The sequence below is a fragment of the Phyllostomus hastatus genome, unplaced genomic scaffold (genome assembly GCF_019186645.2).
Source record: "Phyllostomus hastatus isolate PE091 unplaced genomic scaffold, TTU_PhHast_1.1 phas_scaffold_78, whole genome shotgun sequence".
NCBI lineage: Eukaryota > Metazoa > Chordata > Mammalia > Chiroptera > Phyllostomidae > Phyllostomus > Phyllostomus hastatus.
In genome coordinates, this window is record NW_025334041.1 from 110014055 (window position 1) to 110029392 (window position 15338).

Consider the following 15338-nt stretch of genomic DNA (forward strand, 5'->3'; position numbering starts at 1 on the left):
TATAATGACAGAACAAGTAGTCACAGTGACCATGAACTTCTGCGTATTCTGCAAATGTGCTTCTGTTTCTCTGCCTTTTACTTCGAATGGAACTCTTCCACCACATCCCTCTGTTGTGTCTTCTTTAGTATGTGAAAAATGTCAGAGCTTATCTCCCAACAGTGATGAGCTGTGAAGGGCTTTCGTGGTGGCGGGTTCTCTGAAGGTCTGCCAGACCGTGCTGGGCTGGGACGGGGTAGAGGGGGCGGTCTCCTGGGCCCTGGTGCAGTTCCCAGAGATTGTAGGTGAAGATGGCTGAGACTGTGAAAGAGTCTAATCCACCTCCACTTTAAACTTTTTACGGGGTTACAAGGCTGTGTTCCAACTCTAGACCCCTTCTTGTCACCACTTTATCTGATATCATAACTAACCTTCCAGACCAGAGTTACCCTGACTTAGAGAGACCCTCACAGGAGGGTCTGCTCTAGCATTCCACCAATCCCTGGAGGGAGAGGGGATGTCAGGCCAGAGCTGAGTGTTGCCTAAGCTGGTGGGTGAATTTGGAGCCATGGTGGCTCAGTGCACCACTTTGCTTTGCTTTCCAAGCTTTGTGTTGCTCAGTGACTGTGTTGCCATAACCCTAATTGCCTACAGCTCTCCCTCATATGTTACTTTGTGGTCACTGTCATTCTGCCACATGAGCTAATTTAGATGGAATTATTGCTCCTGCACTTTTTGGTCACTTTAACCTCCATAGAAGTAAGATGTGTTTTAGAAGGACCATGGAAAGTATGACATCAACACCAAGAAGGAACACTTTATGGCTGGTAATGCTGATTTCACAGCCTGCCAGGCAAGAATCTTAACACACAGCCAGACTTGGGCCTGGGTATCAACCTTTCCTCTTGTGGACAGCCTGCAGTCTCTAGCGAGGTCTGTACACAGATGTGAAGAGCTGTGCTTGAAGAACCAGATGCCCAGCTGCTAATGCATCGGGAGACCTGGGCTTGCTGAAAATTAGGAGGAAATGTGCTCTCATCAAATATGCTTTAAAAAACTGTACTAAATGTGTGGAAATATTACATTATGGCAGAATTTTTTTCCTCAAGTACAAATACCATTGAGCTTTGATTGCAGGCACGTGTGAAGATTTCTCTGCGTTTCCAAGGAAGTTTGGAGGAGTATGGCATGATTTCATGCACTTTAGTGTAAGGTGTTGCTCCAGAACTTAAGATTATCACCAGGTGCTGTGTTGGTAGGAATTTAAAGTCTGAACTTCAAAGCATCCTTTTTTTTATCTTTTTTTTTAGATTTATTTAGGTTAATAAAATTAGCAAAATCTTCCAAAGCAGCTTCTACTCCCACTTTACAAAGGACTATAAAAATGTCAAATAATATTAGTGACAGAGGAGATGGCTTAGGAGGTAACATTCCTGACCCTAATTGCCTCATCCAGGAAACTCAGGACCACCACTAAAGCATCGATCTTAATAAGGTGATTTTGGCAATGAAAGAGTTTCTGGAAGGTATTTGTAGCAACCAAAATTTAGGGAAAAATCTGCATTAGCTACAAGGAGAAAATGATTTAATGCTTCAAAAGTTTGGATGTTTTCCCCCTTTTAATTGGCTGTTAACATGCATAAATGTGCATGCAGCGAGGCAAGGCTATAATTGAACTGCTTATTTCCAGCAGGTCAACTGTGTGCATTGCTTAGTGAATGGGGACTACATTTAGAAAATCCACAAGCAGTGAGATTAAGTTATAAACTTTACTTAATCACTGATGGAGTCTTGGAATAATGATTTACCATACATGGTGTGATAGTCAAGTATAAACAAGTCGTTGGTAAAATTAAATAAAAGTAAGGAGTTAGTCGTGCCTTGGATCTGGCTCTAACAATGCAATTTCTTCCCCCACCCAACCCCCGTCTTATTTTTACCAGTAGGCTGGGACAGCTGGGAGTCTGCCGTTGTACAACATGCTGCGAGTAAGTCTCTCATCCACCTTCTCCCTGGGATTTCATCTGTTAGCCGTCGTGGCTGTCTTATTTTCCTACGTGGACCATATAAGTGCTGAGGCAGAAATGGAAGGGGAAGGCAATGAAACTGGCGAGTGTACCGGCTCTTATTACTGTAAGAAAGGGGTGATTTTACCCATTTGGGAGCCCCAAGACCCTTCCTTTGGGGACAAAATTGCTAGAGCTACTGTGTATTTTGTGGCCATGGTCTACATGTTTCTCGGAGTCTCCATCATTGCCGACCGGTTCATGTCCTCTATAGAAGTCATCACGTCTCAAGAAAAAGAAATAACCATAAAGAAGCCCAATGGAGAGACCACCAAGACAACTGTGAGGATCTGGAATGAGACGGTTTCCAACCTGACCTTGATGGCCCTGGGGTCTTCTGCTCCAGAGATTCTCCTCTCAGTGATTGAAGTGTGTGGCCACAACTTCACTGCAGGAGACCTGGGTCCTAGCACCATCGTGGGAAGTGCTGCATTCAATATGTTCATCATCATCGCCCTTTGTGTTTACGTGGTCCCAGACGGAGAGACAAGGAAGATTAAGCATTTGCGTGTGTTCTTTGTGACGGCAGCCTGGAGCATCTTTGCCTATACCTGGCTTTACATTATTTTGTCCGTCATCTCTCCTGGAGTCGTGGAGGTCTGGGAAGGTTTACTGACTTTCTTCTTCTTTCCCATCTGCGTTGTGTTTGCTTGGGTAGCAGATAGGAGGCTTCTGTTTTACAAGTATGTCTATAAGAGGTACCGGGCTGGCAAGCAGAGGGGAATGATTATTGAACACGAAGGAGACAGGCCATCTTCCAAGACTGAAATTGAAATGGATGGGAAAGTGGTCAATTCCCACGTGGACAATTTCTTAGATGGCGCTCTGGTACTGGAGGTCGATGAGAGGGACCAGGATGATGAAGAGGCTAGGCGAGAAATGGCTAGGATTCTGAAGGAACTCAAGCAGAAGCATCCAGAGAAAGAAATAGAGCAATTAATAGAATTAGCTAACTACCAAGTCCTGAGTCAGCAGCAAAAAAGTCGCGCATTTTACCGCATTCAAGCCACTCGCCTGATGACTGGCGCTGGCAACATTTTAAAGAGACACGCAGCCGACCAAGCAAGGAAGGCGGTCAGCATGCATGAGGTCAACACTGAGGTGGCTGAAAACGACCCCGTCAGTAAGATCTTCTTTGAACAAGGGACCTATCAGTGTCTGGAGAACTGTGGCACGGTAGCCCTGACCATCATCCGCAGAGGTGGGGATTTGACCAACACTGTGTTTGTCGACTTCAGAACCGAGGACGGCACGGCCAATGCTGGGTCCGATTATGAGTTTACAGAAGGGACTGTGGTCTTCAAGCCCGGTGAGACCCAGAAGGAAATCAGAGTTGGCATCATCGATGACGACATCTTTGAGGAGGATGAAAATTTCCTCGTGCATCTCAGCAATGTCAAAGTGTCTTCGGAGGCTTCAGACGACGGCATCCTGGAGGCCAACCACGTCTCCACCCTCGCCTGCCTCGGCTCTCCCTCCACGGCCACCGTGACTATTTTTGATGACGACCACGCCGGCATCTTCACTTTCGAGGAGCCCGTGACCCATGTGAGCGAGAGCATCGGCATCATGGAGGTGAAAGTACTGAGAACATCTGGAGCTCGCGGAAATGTTATCGTTCCCTACAAAACCATTGAAGGGACGGCCCGAGGCGGAGGAGAGGACTTCGAGGACACTTGTGGAGAGCTCGAATTCCAGAACGATGAAATTGTGTAAGTTCCTTTTTTATTTACATGGGCGTTGAGTGCGTTTGTGGGTGTGAGAATGTGGGCATGTTCTTTTAAACTAAATGGTGTACAAGGAGTGGAGCACCCTCCCAGACCACGAGTCTCCGTCCTCACTCTCGGACCATTGGAATGCTCTGTACACAGAGATCTTAATTTGATTTTATTTGTACTTTGGCACTTTTACATATTTTAAGTGCATTATAGATCATGGTAAAATAAGTCTTGTGACAGTTTATCAAGCCACTTATCCTGGGTTGAAAAGTTTGCGTTCTATTTTGGATGGCATAATGTACACACAGAAAGGGGATATTTACACCATCATATCAGGTCCCTAACTTCGCTACTGGGCACTAACTGGGAAAGCCTAGAGAGGGAACACCTCTGCAGAGAATTTTTTTATCGGGACTGATGGAAACAATTCCTGTTGATCTTTTCTGACACTGGGGTTTTGTGACGATATAAGATAACTTTTTTTGCTTAAATGTTAATGCTTAATTATGACTTAATGAACAATCCTGCTTTTTCAGTTTTATGCCAACAAGGAAAAGTCATATAGCTCTTATTTAGTTCCAGTCTCATTTTACTTCACATGGTTAAACAAACCCTTTTATCCTGCTGATACAGTGATGGGGAGAAAAGTGAGATTCTGTCCAAGCATCCTGGTGGACAGGGTGCAGGTCGGAGAAAAGAAGTGGGGAACGGTTTATTCTTTCTGTTGCCACTTTACAGTGATGTTTGCTAACATTGTAACATGCAGTGCCTGGCTGTGCACTGATTTTTCCATCGATGGTTACTATTCAGAGAGCATATTCCTCTTGTCCAGAAAATTTGACTCAATGAGCAATGTCCAAACTAGAAAGAAGGAAGAAAGGAAGCTATTTATGATATCTGCAGTGCAATGAAAGATAATAAAATGAGTATGTTGGTGCATCATTTCCAACCTAGGTTTCAGGAAAAATGTAAAATATAGTTTGTTCTACCGATGGGTAACTCGTATAAATGGCATATACATGTGAAATGGCAAGTACATTCTCTCCAGGATGAAATTTCTCCTGCTGAAAGTGTAGAGAAAACAAGCACAGGGGTGGGTGGGGGTGGGGCAGAGGGAATAGATTTTCCTCAGCCTTCCAATGTCTTTGACCTTGTGTTATAGAGATGAACAATTACTGGGTGTGATGCCACAATGAAATCAAGCAAAACAGAGATCATAATACCCATCCTCAGCTGTGTGTGTGGGGGATAGCTTTTGATGACTATGTATTTTATGTTGGTTCTTATAATATTCATGTTTCACTTCCTGAGATGTGTTTTGTTAGGACACGTGCTTTATTAAATGATAGTAATATGGTAGCAAATGAATACCCTACATATCAGGAAGGATTTTCCCAAAGGCCTTGCATCAAATGTGATCCTGCCTGCATTAGAATATAAACTGTATTCCTTTGCTAGGAATTCTTCCTCATTATATCTTCTATCATTTCAGTTATTGAACCCTCTTGTATTAGGTAGTACTTGTGAGCCATATAAAAGTATATTGCATGTTATTAAAGGAGTATTGGATGTTATTAAGTGAACTCGCAAGGGTAGCCCTTAAATATGACCACATTGGTGTTCGTTTTGTTTATTCATTTTACTTAGGATATTTTCTCAGGAAAATTTGGTTTTGTTTTCCTTTAATAATGGCTCTGATCTTGTTTATTTGAGATGCTTCTCCTGTCTATTCTGCTGTCCAGGACTTTTACCAAACCGTAAATAAATAGCCTTCTTTTGGGCACAGTGTAGAAGAACAGAAAAAAAAAGACTAAGTGATTTGATAGAATAATTTATTCTGCCAACTCCATTTAAAACGCACACCCTCAGCCATTAAAGTGATTTAATTCTTGCTAAGGAGGAGCAGTGCCAGACTCCTGCTTTAGAAAGTTATACGTCATGTGAAAAATTGTAAAGATTGTTGGAATTATCAGGATGGCATCTCTGCATACATGTTCTTAGGACTATTCTAGACTCATTGACAGTTCCTAGTTTTAAAATCTCCCTCTGGACTTTATTTGCTCAGTTGAAATATGAAATTTTAGGCATGGCAAAACATTTTATTTATCAGTTGAATGAAATTACGGCCCTATCGTTTTTTCCTTTTCTAGAATGTTAATTTTAAAGAAATTTTATCTTGACATTATAGAGTTTTACTAATGATGAAAAGTGTGGTGGATGCTTAGTAGGTCTCTTGCTTAAAGAAATTTGATTGAGTGACTGCGACTTAGCCTTAAGATAGGCACCAAAGTTTCAAACCCAGTGTTTCTAGAAACACGTAATATTATCAAAGTTCCCTCATTCTATATTTGGTATGGGTCATGTTTCCTCTGGTAGTTGCTTCCAGTGTCAGGCCCACACGGTCACACCCAAATGAGGAAGTGTTGTCCTCACATGGTGAAACTGAACGGGGAGAGTCAACCCAGTTTATCTTTAAGAAGGAACTTGCATCTCATCCAGTTATACAGTTAATCCCGAGAGATTTCTTTCTCTAGAACCTCCAGTCCATGGTGGGACTGCTGACACCTCTGTGCTTCATTAAATCCTTCAAAGATATTTCTGTTTGTTTGTTTAATGCTCCAATCAGAGCCAGAATTTATGATTGTTTCCAGGGTATCACAGAGAAATTCCTGGAAATGCCTGGATGTCAAGGCAGTCTACTTTTTAGAAGCCACTAACCCAGGCAGAAACAGGGTCCAGTCTGATTGAAGGTGGGGACCGACAGGCAGTCAGCTTCACTGAATCTTTGGTTTGCAGAACAAAATAGATTCTTAATCTTTGATCTGATTTTTAGTATAGAAGTCATTTAAATTTATAAGTCTGTCTATGCCTATTCATTTATATTTTTTACAGAAATGAGTTGAATTATTTCAATCTGAACTTTTTAAGATCAAATTCTATATTTGAGAAAAACACCACTAAGTGATATGTGGTGCTTGTAGTCTCTAATAAAATGTATTCTTGGCAAAACATTTTAAAATTATAATGGAAAAATCTATTAAATAGATGTAATTAACAGCCCATGTGTTCATACAAACTCAGTCAACGACAAATACTAAACCCATGCCAGCTGATCTTGACTTTCAACAAGGAATTTTGTCTAGTGTTAACAGCTAATAAAAAATAAATGAAGAATATGCTAATTTGATTTGTGGTTTGGTAGGTAATCTCCACAAAGTTGGCATGCTGCTAATGGTTGTTCTTTAATGGTGCTAGTGTAGTAGTGATAATTATTACAAAATGTTGTTCTTCCAAGCTCTAGCTTTGCTTGACTGTTCCAGAAAATGTTAAGGTTAATTAATTAATGTAGATACAAATCAAATTTAATTATAGTACTTAGTATAGCTTAGCAGTAATATCATTTTTGGAAGACAATTCAAAAGATCACCAGCATTTACTGTTATATATTTAAAATGTAGTGTTGAAAAACCAAAGTATGTAGATTGGAAAATTTATATAATATTTTGCTTAGCAAATCAGTTGACTGGGCATTGCAGAGCAACATAACTTATTAAATAATAGATCTGTCCAAAATTAATCTTATTTTAATAACTGTTACATTTTCATATATAATTATAACTTTATTAACTAGGAAATAAACTATGCAAGACATCTTAACAAATGTAGCTATTTGACACTAAATATTTACATTGCTTTGTTGAGGAAAAGAAATAGAGAAAATAAAACTGTATTTTTATATAAATTTCAGGGCATTATTATTATTATGTTCCAGGGAATATAAACACTTTGTTTTCACTATTTATATTACCAGTATTCTTTTGCTCTATAGAATTCAAAGGAATAAAGACCTAGCTATAGGAGAGAGGGGTTCAATTCTAAGAGTAAATCAAACATATAAGAAGGCAGACAGCTATATATATAAAAAAAAAATATTAAGTAAACTTGAAGCAACAGAAAAATAATTATGTGTGTGTTTGGGGAATCAGAAGTGACGAAAAATACTAGAGAAAATAATGTAAGACAAGAAAGGCTATTAGCACATTTTACCTTGATTACAGCAGAGTGGAGATTTGCTTTATGGCAGAAGAATTTCATCTGCTACATTTAACCTACCAAATTTACCTGTTGCATTAAAACTTAACCTATTTAATTATAGGTAAAAATAAATATTTTGCACTGACATAAAATTTTCCTAGGTAATAAGCTGATGTGAGAAGTTTGGATGGAATAATTTTGGGATTTTAATGGACTTCAGCTTTGGTGGGTTATCTTTTCAGACTGCAATATTTATTGATTCTTAGAACCAAACCACAGGTGGCATTATCTGCAAATCTAAATTACAACCCTAGGAAATGTTTTTATAGATGCATGTGCTCTCATGAATGCATAGCACTTATAATAATAAGACAGGGTGAAAGTAGAGAGAAACATTTACGACTTTGAATCCACTACAGCCGGGAGGAATCTGCATGAATGATGTACATGAGGGTTGTTACCATGTCAACCAGATAGCCAGGTGTTGTGATCTAATTTTCCCATTGCTAATTACTGTTTGGGGTTATAACACAGCCACATAAAGACATTTTATTTTAGCAAATGAGGAGGTTTCATAGTTTAGACACACTGAACTGTTTAAATTATAGACTCGTTTCTGAGTCATCATTCAAAGCCATTACATAGAGGGCTAAATGCTTCACTGGTTCAAGACTAGAGAAGACTTCGTATATCAGTCAACCTGCACATACTTAATGAGCTCTGATTTGTGCCCAATACTAGACTAATCACGATGAGGGAAAGAAAAATATACTCCTTATATTGTAAAATGGGAGGTGAGAACACACATCTCAGTAAGTACAAACATCATCATGAAGACATGGTGTAGGACAGGCCCAAATTTTTGACAAATATTAACTTTACTTTTGAAAAACAGAAAGCATCATTGAAGAGAAAAAAATGTCCTGTGCATTTCAAGATGGAGCCCTATCTTGGTAAACCTGGGAATATGGACAATTTCACTAAATAGACAAGGTGGTTATCAAACATAGTGAAAGACTCAGTGAGCCTTTATTTTCTCTCATGGGATTTTAAATCAGTACAAGGGTATTTAAATTAACCTGAGGATATATCCCTGTAAGCCAGGCATGGAAGGTAAATACTGCATGACTCCACTTACATGAAGTATCTACAATAACCCCTAATAGAGGCAGAGAGCAGAACCGTGGTTGTCAGGGGCAGGGCAGGGGGGAACTGGGAGCTTCGGGGTAACCAGTAAAACGAGCACTTCAGTAACACGAGACCAATGCGTCCCAGCGATCCGCCATCCAGCGCTGTGTGTGTACTTAACAAAATTGTAGCAGACACTTAAAAATCTCTTCAGAGGGTAGATCTCTTGGTGTTTTTACTTCAATAATGCAACATTTTAAAAAATAAATAACTGATCTACTTGAAAAGTGAAAAGGCTTATGTGTTTGTCCTTCTGTACCCCATTGTGCCTTGTAGTTAGTTCCCAAAGAAAATTTACTAGATTTTTGGTAAAATGTTGGTACTTTATTTTGCACTCGTGAATTAGTCCTTGGTCTCCAGGAACAGGTTTGCATGAGCAGCCTGCAACCCGTTTTGCCTCCCACTCTCACCCCGTTTTCTCATCCCCCGGCGTATTGCCAGTGTCGTGGTAAGACCTGAGCAGGTTTTACACCGACTTGTAAAGTGGGGAGAAATTCTCTTTGATTTTCTTTCCTGAGGACACTGGTAACCCTGGAAAAGAGATTTAAACATGCTTAATTCTTTTGAGTGGAACAACCTTAAGGGTATAACAGCTAAAATAAGATTATTTGTTACTGTGCTGCTCTTTGTTAGCTGAGGTATAGAAAATTTTCTATGGGTTACATGATCTTGGGGACTGTAGAGATTTTCATATGAAATGCCGGGGGCGGGTGGGGGGGGGGGGAGGCAGCAAACCTAGGTTTGCAGTTGTGAGTGCATGAAACAGAGTTTATTCTTATACGATTATTTTTAATTATTCTATCACTTTTCATATACACAACCGTAAATGTGCTTTTGCCCCACCCTGTCTTGCCATCACGTCCTGTCCCGGTTACTGAAATCTGCTCATCAGAGATTCTTTCTTTGGGATGGGAAAGCTGTTAGGCCCCAGGACATTGCAAATGCCAGATAACCAGGTGTTATCTTTGCAACAGTAGAATACAAGTGGCTCTAAGCCAGGTGACAGGAAAGGAAGAGAGAACAGCCAAAATGTAAGGCGGGTCTGTGGCACGAGAGAAGATCCTTATAACCACCTTGGGTGAGCCAGCCTGGGGGAGCCCAGGCTCGGAGCTGGCTCATTGAGCAGGCATGCAGCTGCAGCTGCAGCAGCCCAGGACCTTAGCTGCTGGCTTCCCACACTGCTTTGCACTTTCTGACCTGACAGTGGGGAGTCCAGAAGGTCCAGGGAGGGAAAGCAAGCAGTCAACAATTTGGGCAGAATGAAAGGAAATCTCCTCTTTTCTTCCTCTCCTGGCTCCTCATACCACCTACGTAATACCCATCTATTTGCCAAAGGTTGGGCCCGCCAAGGCCTCATTCTTTTCACAGGCGGAATAAACAATGCCTTTTCATTTCCTGCCTTTCTCCGGGGGATTGGTGCTCCAGATGACATTTTCTTTCCTTCTTACAATGGTCTCCGCAGGGTCAGATGTGGGAATAGGCATTGTGTTCTTCGGTGACAGTTGAAGATGTGGAGGCAAAGGGCATGAGCAGAACTTGGGTCCCTTACCTCTCAGGCTGGTATTCGATGACAGGGCAACCAAGGAAATTCACTTAACCCGGTAATTCAGATATTAATGAAACAGCCTGGGATATTATATTCCCACATACAGGTTTTCTCAGGCTTACATATGAGAGTTCTGGGTACCCTCGGAGCCCTGTGGTGGCCCTCGGAACCAAAATGCCACCGCTTTTCCATGTTAGACTTCCTGAGATAAAGATGGACGTGGGAGTAGCCCTCAATTTGGACTCCACATCTAAGTTTGAGCTCTACTCCTGTCCCCTGCTAGCTTTGTGACTTTAAGCAAATTAATTAAGCTCACCTTCTCTGTCAGATGAGGATGATGGCGGTAGAGGCAGTGGTGGTAGTAACTGTGGTGATGGTAGTGGTGGCGGGGACGGTACAGTTGGTGATTTGGGGTATGGTGGTGGCAGTGGAGGCGGTGGTGGCGGTAGTCCTGTTGCTGATGTTGGAGGTGATGATGGCGGTGAAGGTGGTTGTGGTCCAAGATGTATTGAGAAAGGAGCTTCCTTCTTTGTTTCTTACAATATTCATTTGATTTCTTGTCATGATAACTTTATTAAGTGTGTGCTATTATACTCATTTTACAGATGAAGGAGGTGAGGCTCAGAGAGTAAGTCACTTTCTTTGGGCCACACAGCTAATGAAGTGGACCTAGAATTTAGTGGTAGGACTGCCTGACTGTGACATCGGAGCCACCTGGTCAGGGGCCTGGGGGAGGCCTGTGAGGCGGGGACCCTGACCACAGCATGGCTCCTGCAGCTCGGAAAGGAGAAATCAGAGCAGTGGTTGTCTCTTCTGGGATCCTCGAACCTGCAATAACCACATTGCACCCCACCCCCGCTCTGGGAAAGCCGCAAGTAACTGAGTTTGAGAAGCAAGGAAAATGCTGCTACAGTCCCTCCCTGGACCTGACCTGACCAACTATTATCTATTATTTCCTCTCTCAGTATTTATTACCCTTTGTTCCTAAGTCAAAAAAGAAACTTTTTATTAGTAGCTTTCTGCCCTTGCCTGCACTAGCCCTGTAACGTTTTGACTTCCTTATATGGCTGAACAATGAATGTAGCTTTTCTCCGTACTTAAAATGGTAGTTTCTTGGTCTGTCTTTTTTATCCATGTGGAAAGACAATGCAGATGAGTGACAGCAGAGAACCTGTGCTCCAGAAGGCTTGTTACCTTGTATCAGTGCTACTGAGAGCTTTCTTTCAAAGGGTCTATTCTACGCTCCTGGGCGTGATTAACAGTCAGAATTCCTGCCTGGGAGGTTTTCCTAGAATAAGTGACCCATATGTCAGTTCATCTGATGCAAACCTACCTAGAGCAAATGGAACCTTTAGGTTAAAAAGAAAAACAAAAACAAACCCAATTCCAACTTGCTCTTGCTTCTGAGCTCCAGTTGTTGTAGAAGACGAGAATGACAACAACGAGAAACTTTGACCCCAAATCAGACCGGCTGTCCTGTGGCAATTCGGATACACTTTGTACAAAATCGGTGTTTGGGTGTTGGTAACTAATTTGCTTTTTTAAGTAAAGTTCTTTTTATTTCTTTAACTTTTGCTAGTAAATTACTGGTCTGTTTAAAGTAAACTTACTGTTGATATGTTTATAAATGTAAGTAATTATAACTTTAACAGAAGCCTCCAACCATTCCCTTTCAACAGAGAACTTGGCTGTTGCACACACACACACACACACAATTTACTAGCCAAGGTAAAGGTAAAGGTGGGAAAGTAACATTGAGTCCTGTTTACATAGTGTTTAATTTTAGGTGCAATAAAACAAAAGCAATTCCCAAAGGACAGCTTTCATTCTCACACACTAAACGTTACAGTCTTAACTTGACACAGTTTTTAAATGAGCCGTTCAGTTCAATGTGTGTATCTGTGTTGTGGGGGGTAGTTTCTGTATCAACTCAAAGAGGGGAAGAGGGGAGGGGGCGGAGGCAGAGAAAGCAGGGGGAAGCGGGGGCTGAGCAGGGGCAGACTGGGGATCCGGAGGGGGCGGCAAGGGGCCGTGCCTCTCCTCTTGCGCGCACACACACTATTTACCAGGGTAAAGGTGGGAAAGTGAAATTAAGTCCTATTTGCATAGAGTTTAATTTTAGAGCACAATAAAAGAAAACCACTTCTTTTTTTTAAGATTTTATTTATTTATTTTTAGAGAAGGAAGGGAGGGAGAGAGAGAGGGAGAGAGAAACATCAATGTGCGATTGCTGGGGGTCATGGCCTGCAACCCAGGCATGTACCCTGACTGGGAATGGAACCTGCAACACTTTGGTTTGCAGCCCGCGCTCAATCCACTGAGCTACGCCAGCCAGGGCTTGAGCTGTTGTTAATATGGAAAAAGGAACTCTGTATGGCTGAGTGCTAGGGTGCTTTAAACAGACGTATTACAAGAAGTGATTCATCTGACCTACCCATGGTCTGACACAATGGTAGACTATTAAGAATATTAATATAATGTGTTAACATAGTCAGTATAAAAACATAAGTCTCAATATAAGTATAAAAATAGATATAATAACATAATAATATAAAACATTAAGTCCCGATTTATCCAGCACTGTCTAGGACTAAAGGATCCTGCTAAAGTTAGTTGTTTGAATAACTGAAGCATATTCCTAGGTCTGAATTCTTTCAGGAAAAGAACATCTTTCCTAATGTTTCATGACTTCATAATCACTGTAAACGATTTTCTCTAAAATTGATCTGGCTGCATTTGGTCTTCAACGATAACCATTGTGGACCTGGGTCTTGGATTTTTACAGTATAGTTTTTCAGTCTTCCAGTCTACTGAGTTTTGTGCTCTTGAATTTGCTATCTAAATATATCTGTATATATTTATAGATTTATTATATGTGATGTATACATATTTAAGTGTACATTTTTTTTTCTTTTTTAGAGTCAGGATATCAGTGTGCCTGACTCTAGCTATGTTCATTGGAAATGTATTTCTTCCCACACGTGGAAGAAGAATGAATGGTAGGTGTTCACTGTGGACCCAAGTCACAGCCTGATGAAGTCAAGTACTTCACGTGCACTCTCCTTAGTGCATGTGCTTTGTGACAGTGTTGTGGCTGCCCAGAGGTGTCTTCTGTGGTGACAATGATTGAGAGCCCAGGCTTTGGGGCCAAACTAACAGGGGTTTAAATTCTTCCTCTGTCACTCAGAGATTGCAGAAATGCATAAATATTTGACTTCTCTGTGTTTTCGTTTCATCGTCTATAGATTGAGGATAATAGGACCTCTTTCAAAGGATTAAGTCCAGTTAGACAGCACCTACCTTCTAGTAAGTGCTCTAGTAAGAACTAGCAAATGTTAGTTCTTGTCATTGCCTTTGGTTCCTTCCCAGAAGGCTGTTGATGGAAGTCTCCCCTAGGCTTACTGGAACTAGGCACGGGGTGCATTCGTCTTCTCTTCCTTCTCAAATAAGCACACAAGCAAACATTGATTCTGTGTGTGGAGTGTGCGTATGTTTGTTTGTGTGCTCGCTTGTGTTTAGGGGCACTCGAGGCATATGTAGTTGTCTTCTGCCAGCCTAGTAAAAGTGGCAACTACAGAAAACAATCAAAATGATAACAAGATGCTGCCCAGGGTATGATCTATCAATGCAGCCATCATTTTGGTGGAAAGGACGGGGTGGGGAGAAGACATAATGCAGAGACCAGAGATGGAGGGCCGACAAGGAGAAACATGGGAAGGGCCAGCCATGAGACTTTTGCTTTTACGTAACACAGTGCTCTTTACAGTGTCCCCACTCCTCTGCTCCAGCTTCACAGCTACCCTCTCAGGCATCAGCACGTCTATTTTAGGGCGGGGGTGGCACCGCAGTGATGGCTACTAATAGATAGCTGGAAGGAAGAAGGAAGACTTTAACATGTGGGAACACTCAGATTCAGAGAAATAAAGGAATTGTTTTACGTGGCAGAGCCAAACTGGAAATGGTACTATTGACACCTCAGCTGGTGATCATGACAGCCCACCAGGCAGCGTAGCTGTCAGTCTGGGACAGGCCTGTGTCTCTTTCATATGCTATCAGCAAGTGTGACTCAGGAGAAGTGGCCTGGCTGGATACCCACTCCCAGTTCCTGCAAACCTTTCATGGAATTTCTTTTTTCTTTCTTTTTTTTAGTGTAGTCTTTATTATATATTTTTTCCCATTACCATTCCCTAACTATCCTTTGGAAGAATATTTTAACAAATATTTGCCACCTAGATTCAATTGTGAGTCCCAGGAGGCAAAAAATTGCATTGTGACACCCTGGGCTCCGCACCTCCTTGCCCCCGAGGGGTAGCTATGATGTCAGTGTGCCTGAGCGGTGATTGTAAGCTCCGTGGAGTTACTCAGAGCTGGAGTTTGGGGAAGAGTTACGACGGAAATGATGGGAGTAACAGTAGGCCGCATTGAAGTGGTGGGCTGTCCACTTCTATTACAACTGCTGTGAAAAGAAATTCCTCACGTGACAATACCAGGGTCACGGGTCACTCTCACCCCAAACAAACAGGTCCATGGCGTTGGGTGACTTCACCTTCCTTCAGTGTTAATGCTGCCTTAAAAGCAACCAGGGAACATGAGCAAATCATTCATGAAACCTCCTCATTCTGGATGTATTACTTTTGTCTTTCCTGTCTAAACCTATACTTACCCCTCACCAACTTCAACCTCTTCTTCTGCCATCCATCCATATGTTGGTCAACCAATTAATTCAGCAAAAATCTATTAACTTCTTCATTGTGGCTTGTTTGGTGTGTAATCTAGAAACTTGAAGAAGATTTAAGAAAATTATGC

At 41.6% G+C, this 15338-nt stretch overlaps 1 protein-coding gene across 12 annotated transcripts in view; it reads left to right on the forward strand.

The window, feature by feature from the left end:
* The window catches only part of SLC8A1 (solute carrier family 8 member A1), a 350799-nt gene that overhangs the window by 69865 nt on the left and 265596 nt on the right, over positions 1–15338 (forward strand). For 8 of the 12 annotated variants that reach the window (XM_045828234.1, XM_045828244.1, XM_045828236.1 and 5 more), the window contains one exon: positions 1926–3757. In XM_045828234.1, coding sequence (XP_045684190.1) covers positions 1959–3757 — 1799 coding nt within the window. In that variant the 5' untranslated portion in view covers positions 1926–1958. Of the gene's footprint in view, positions 1–1922; positions 3758–15338 lie in introns of all 12 variants that reach the window. The other 4 variants (XM_045828239.1, XM_045828237.1, XM_045828235.1 and 1 more) reach the window with 1 other exon arrangement.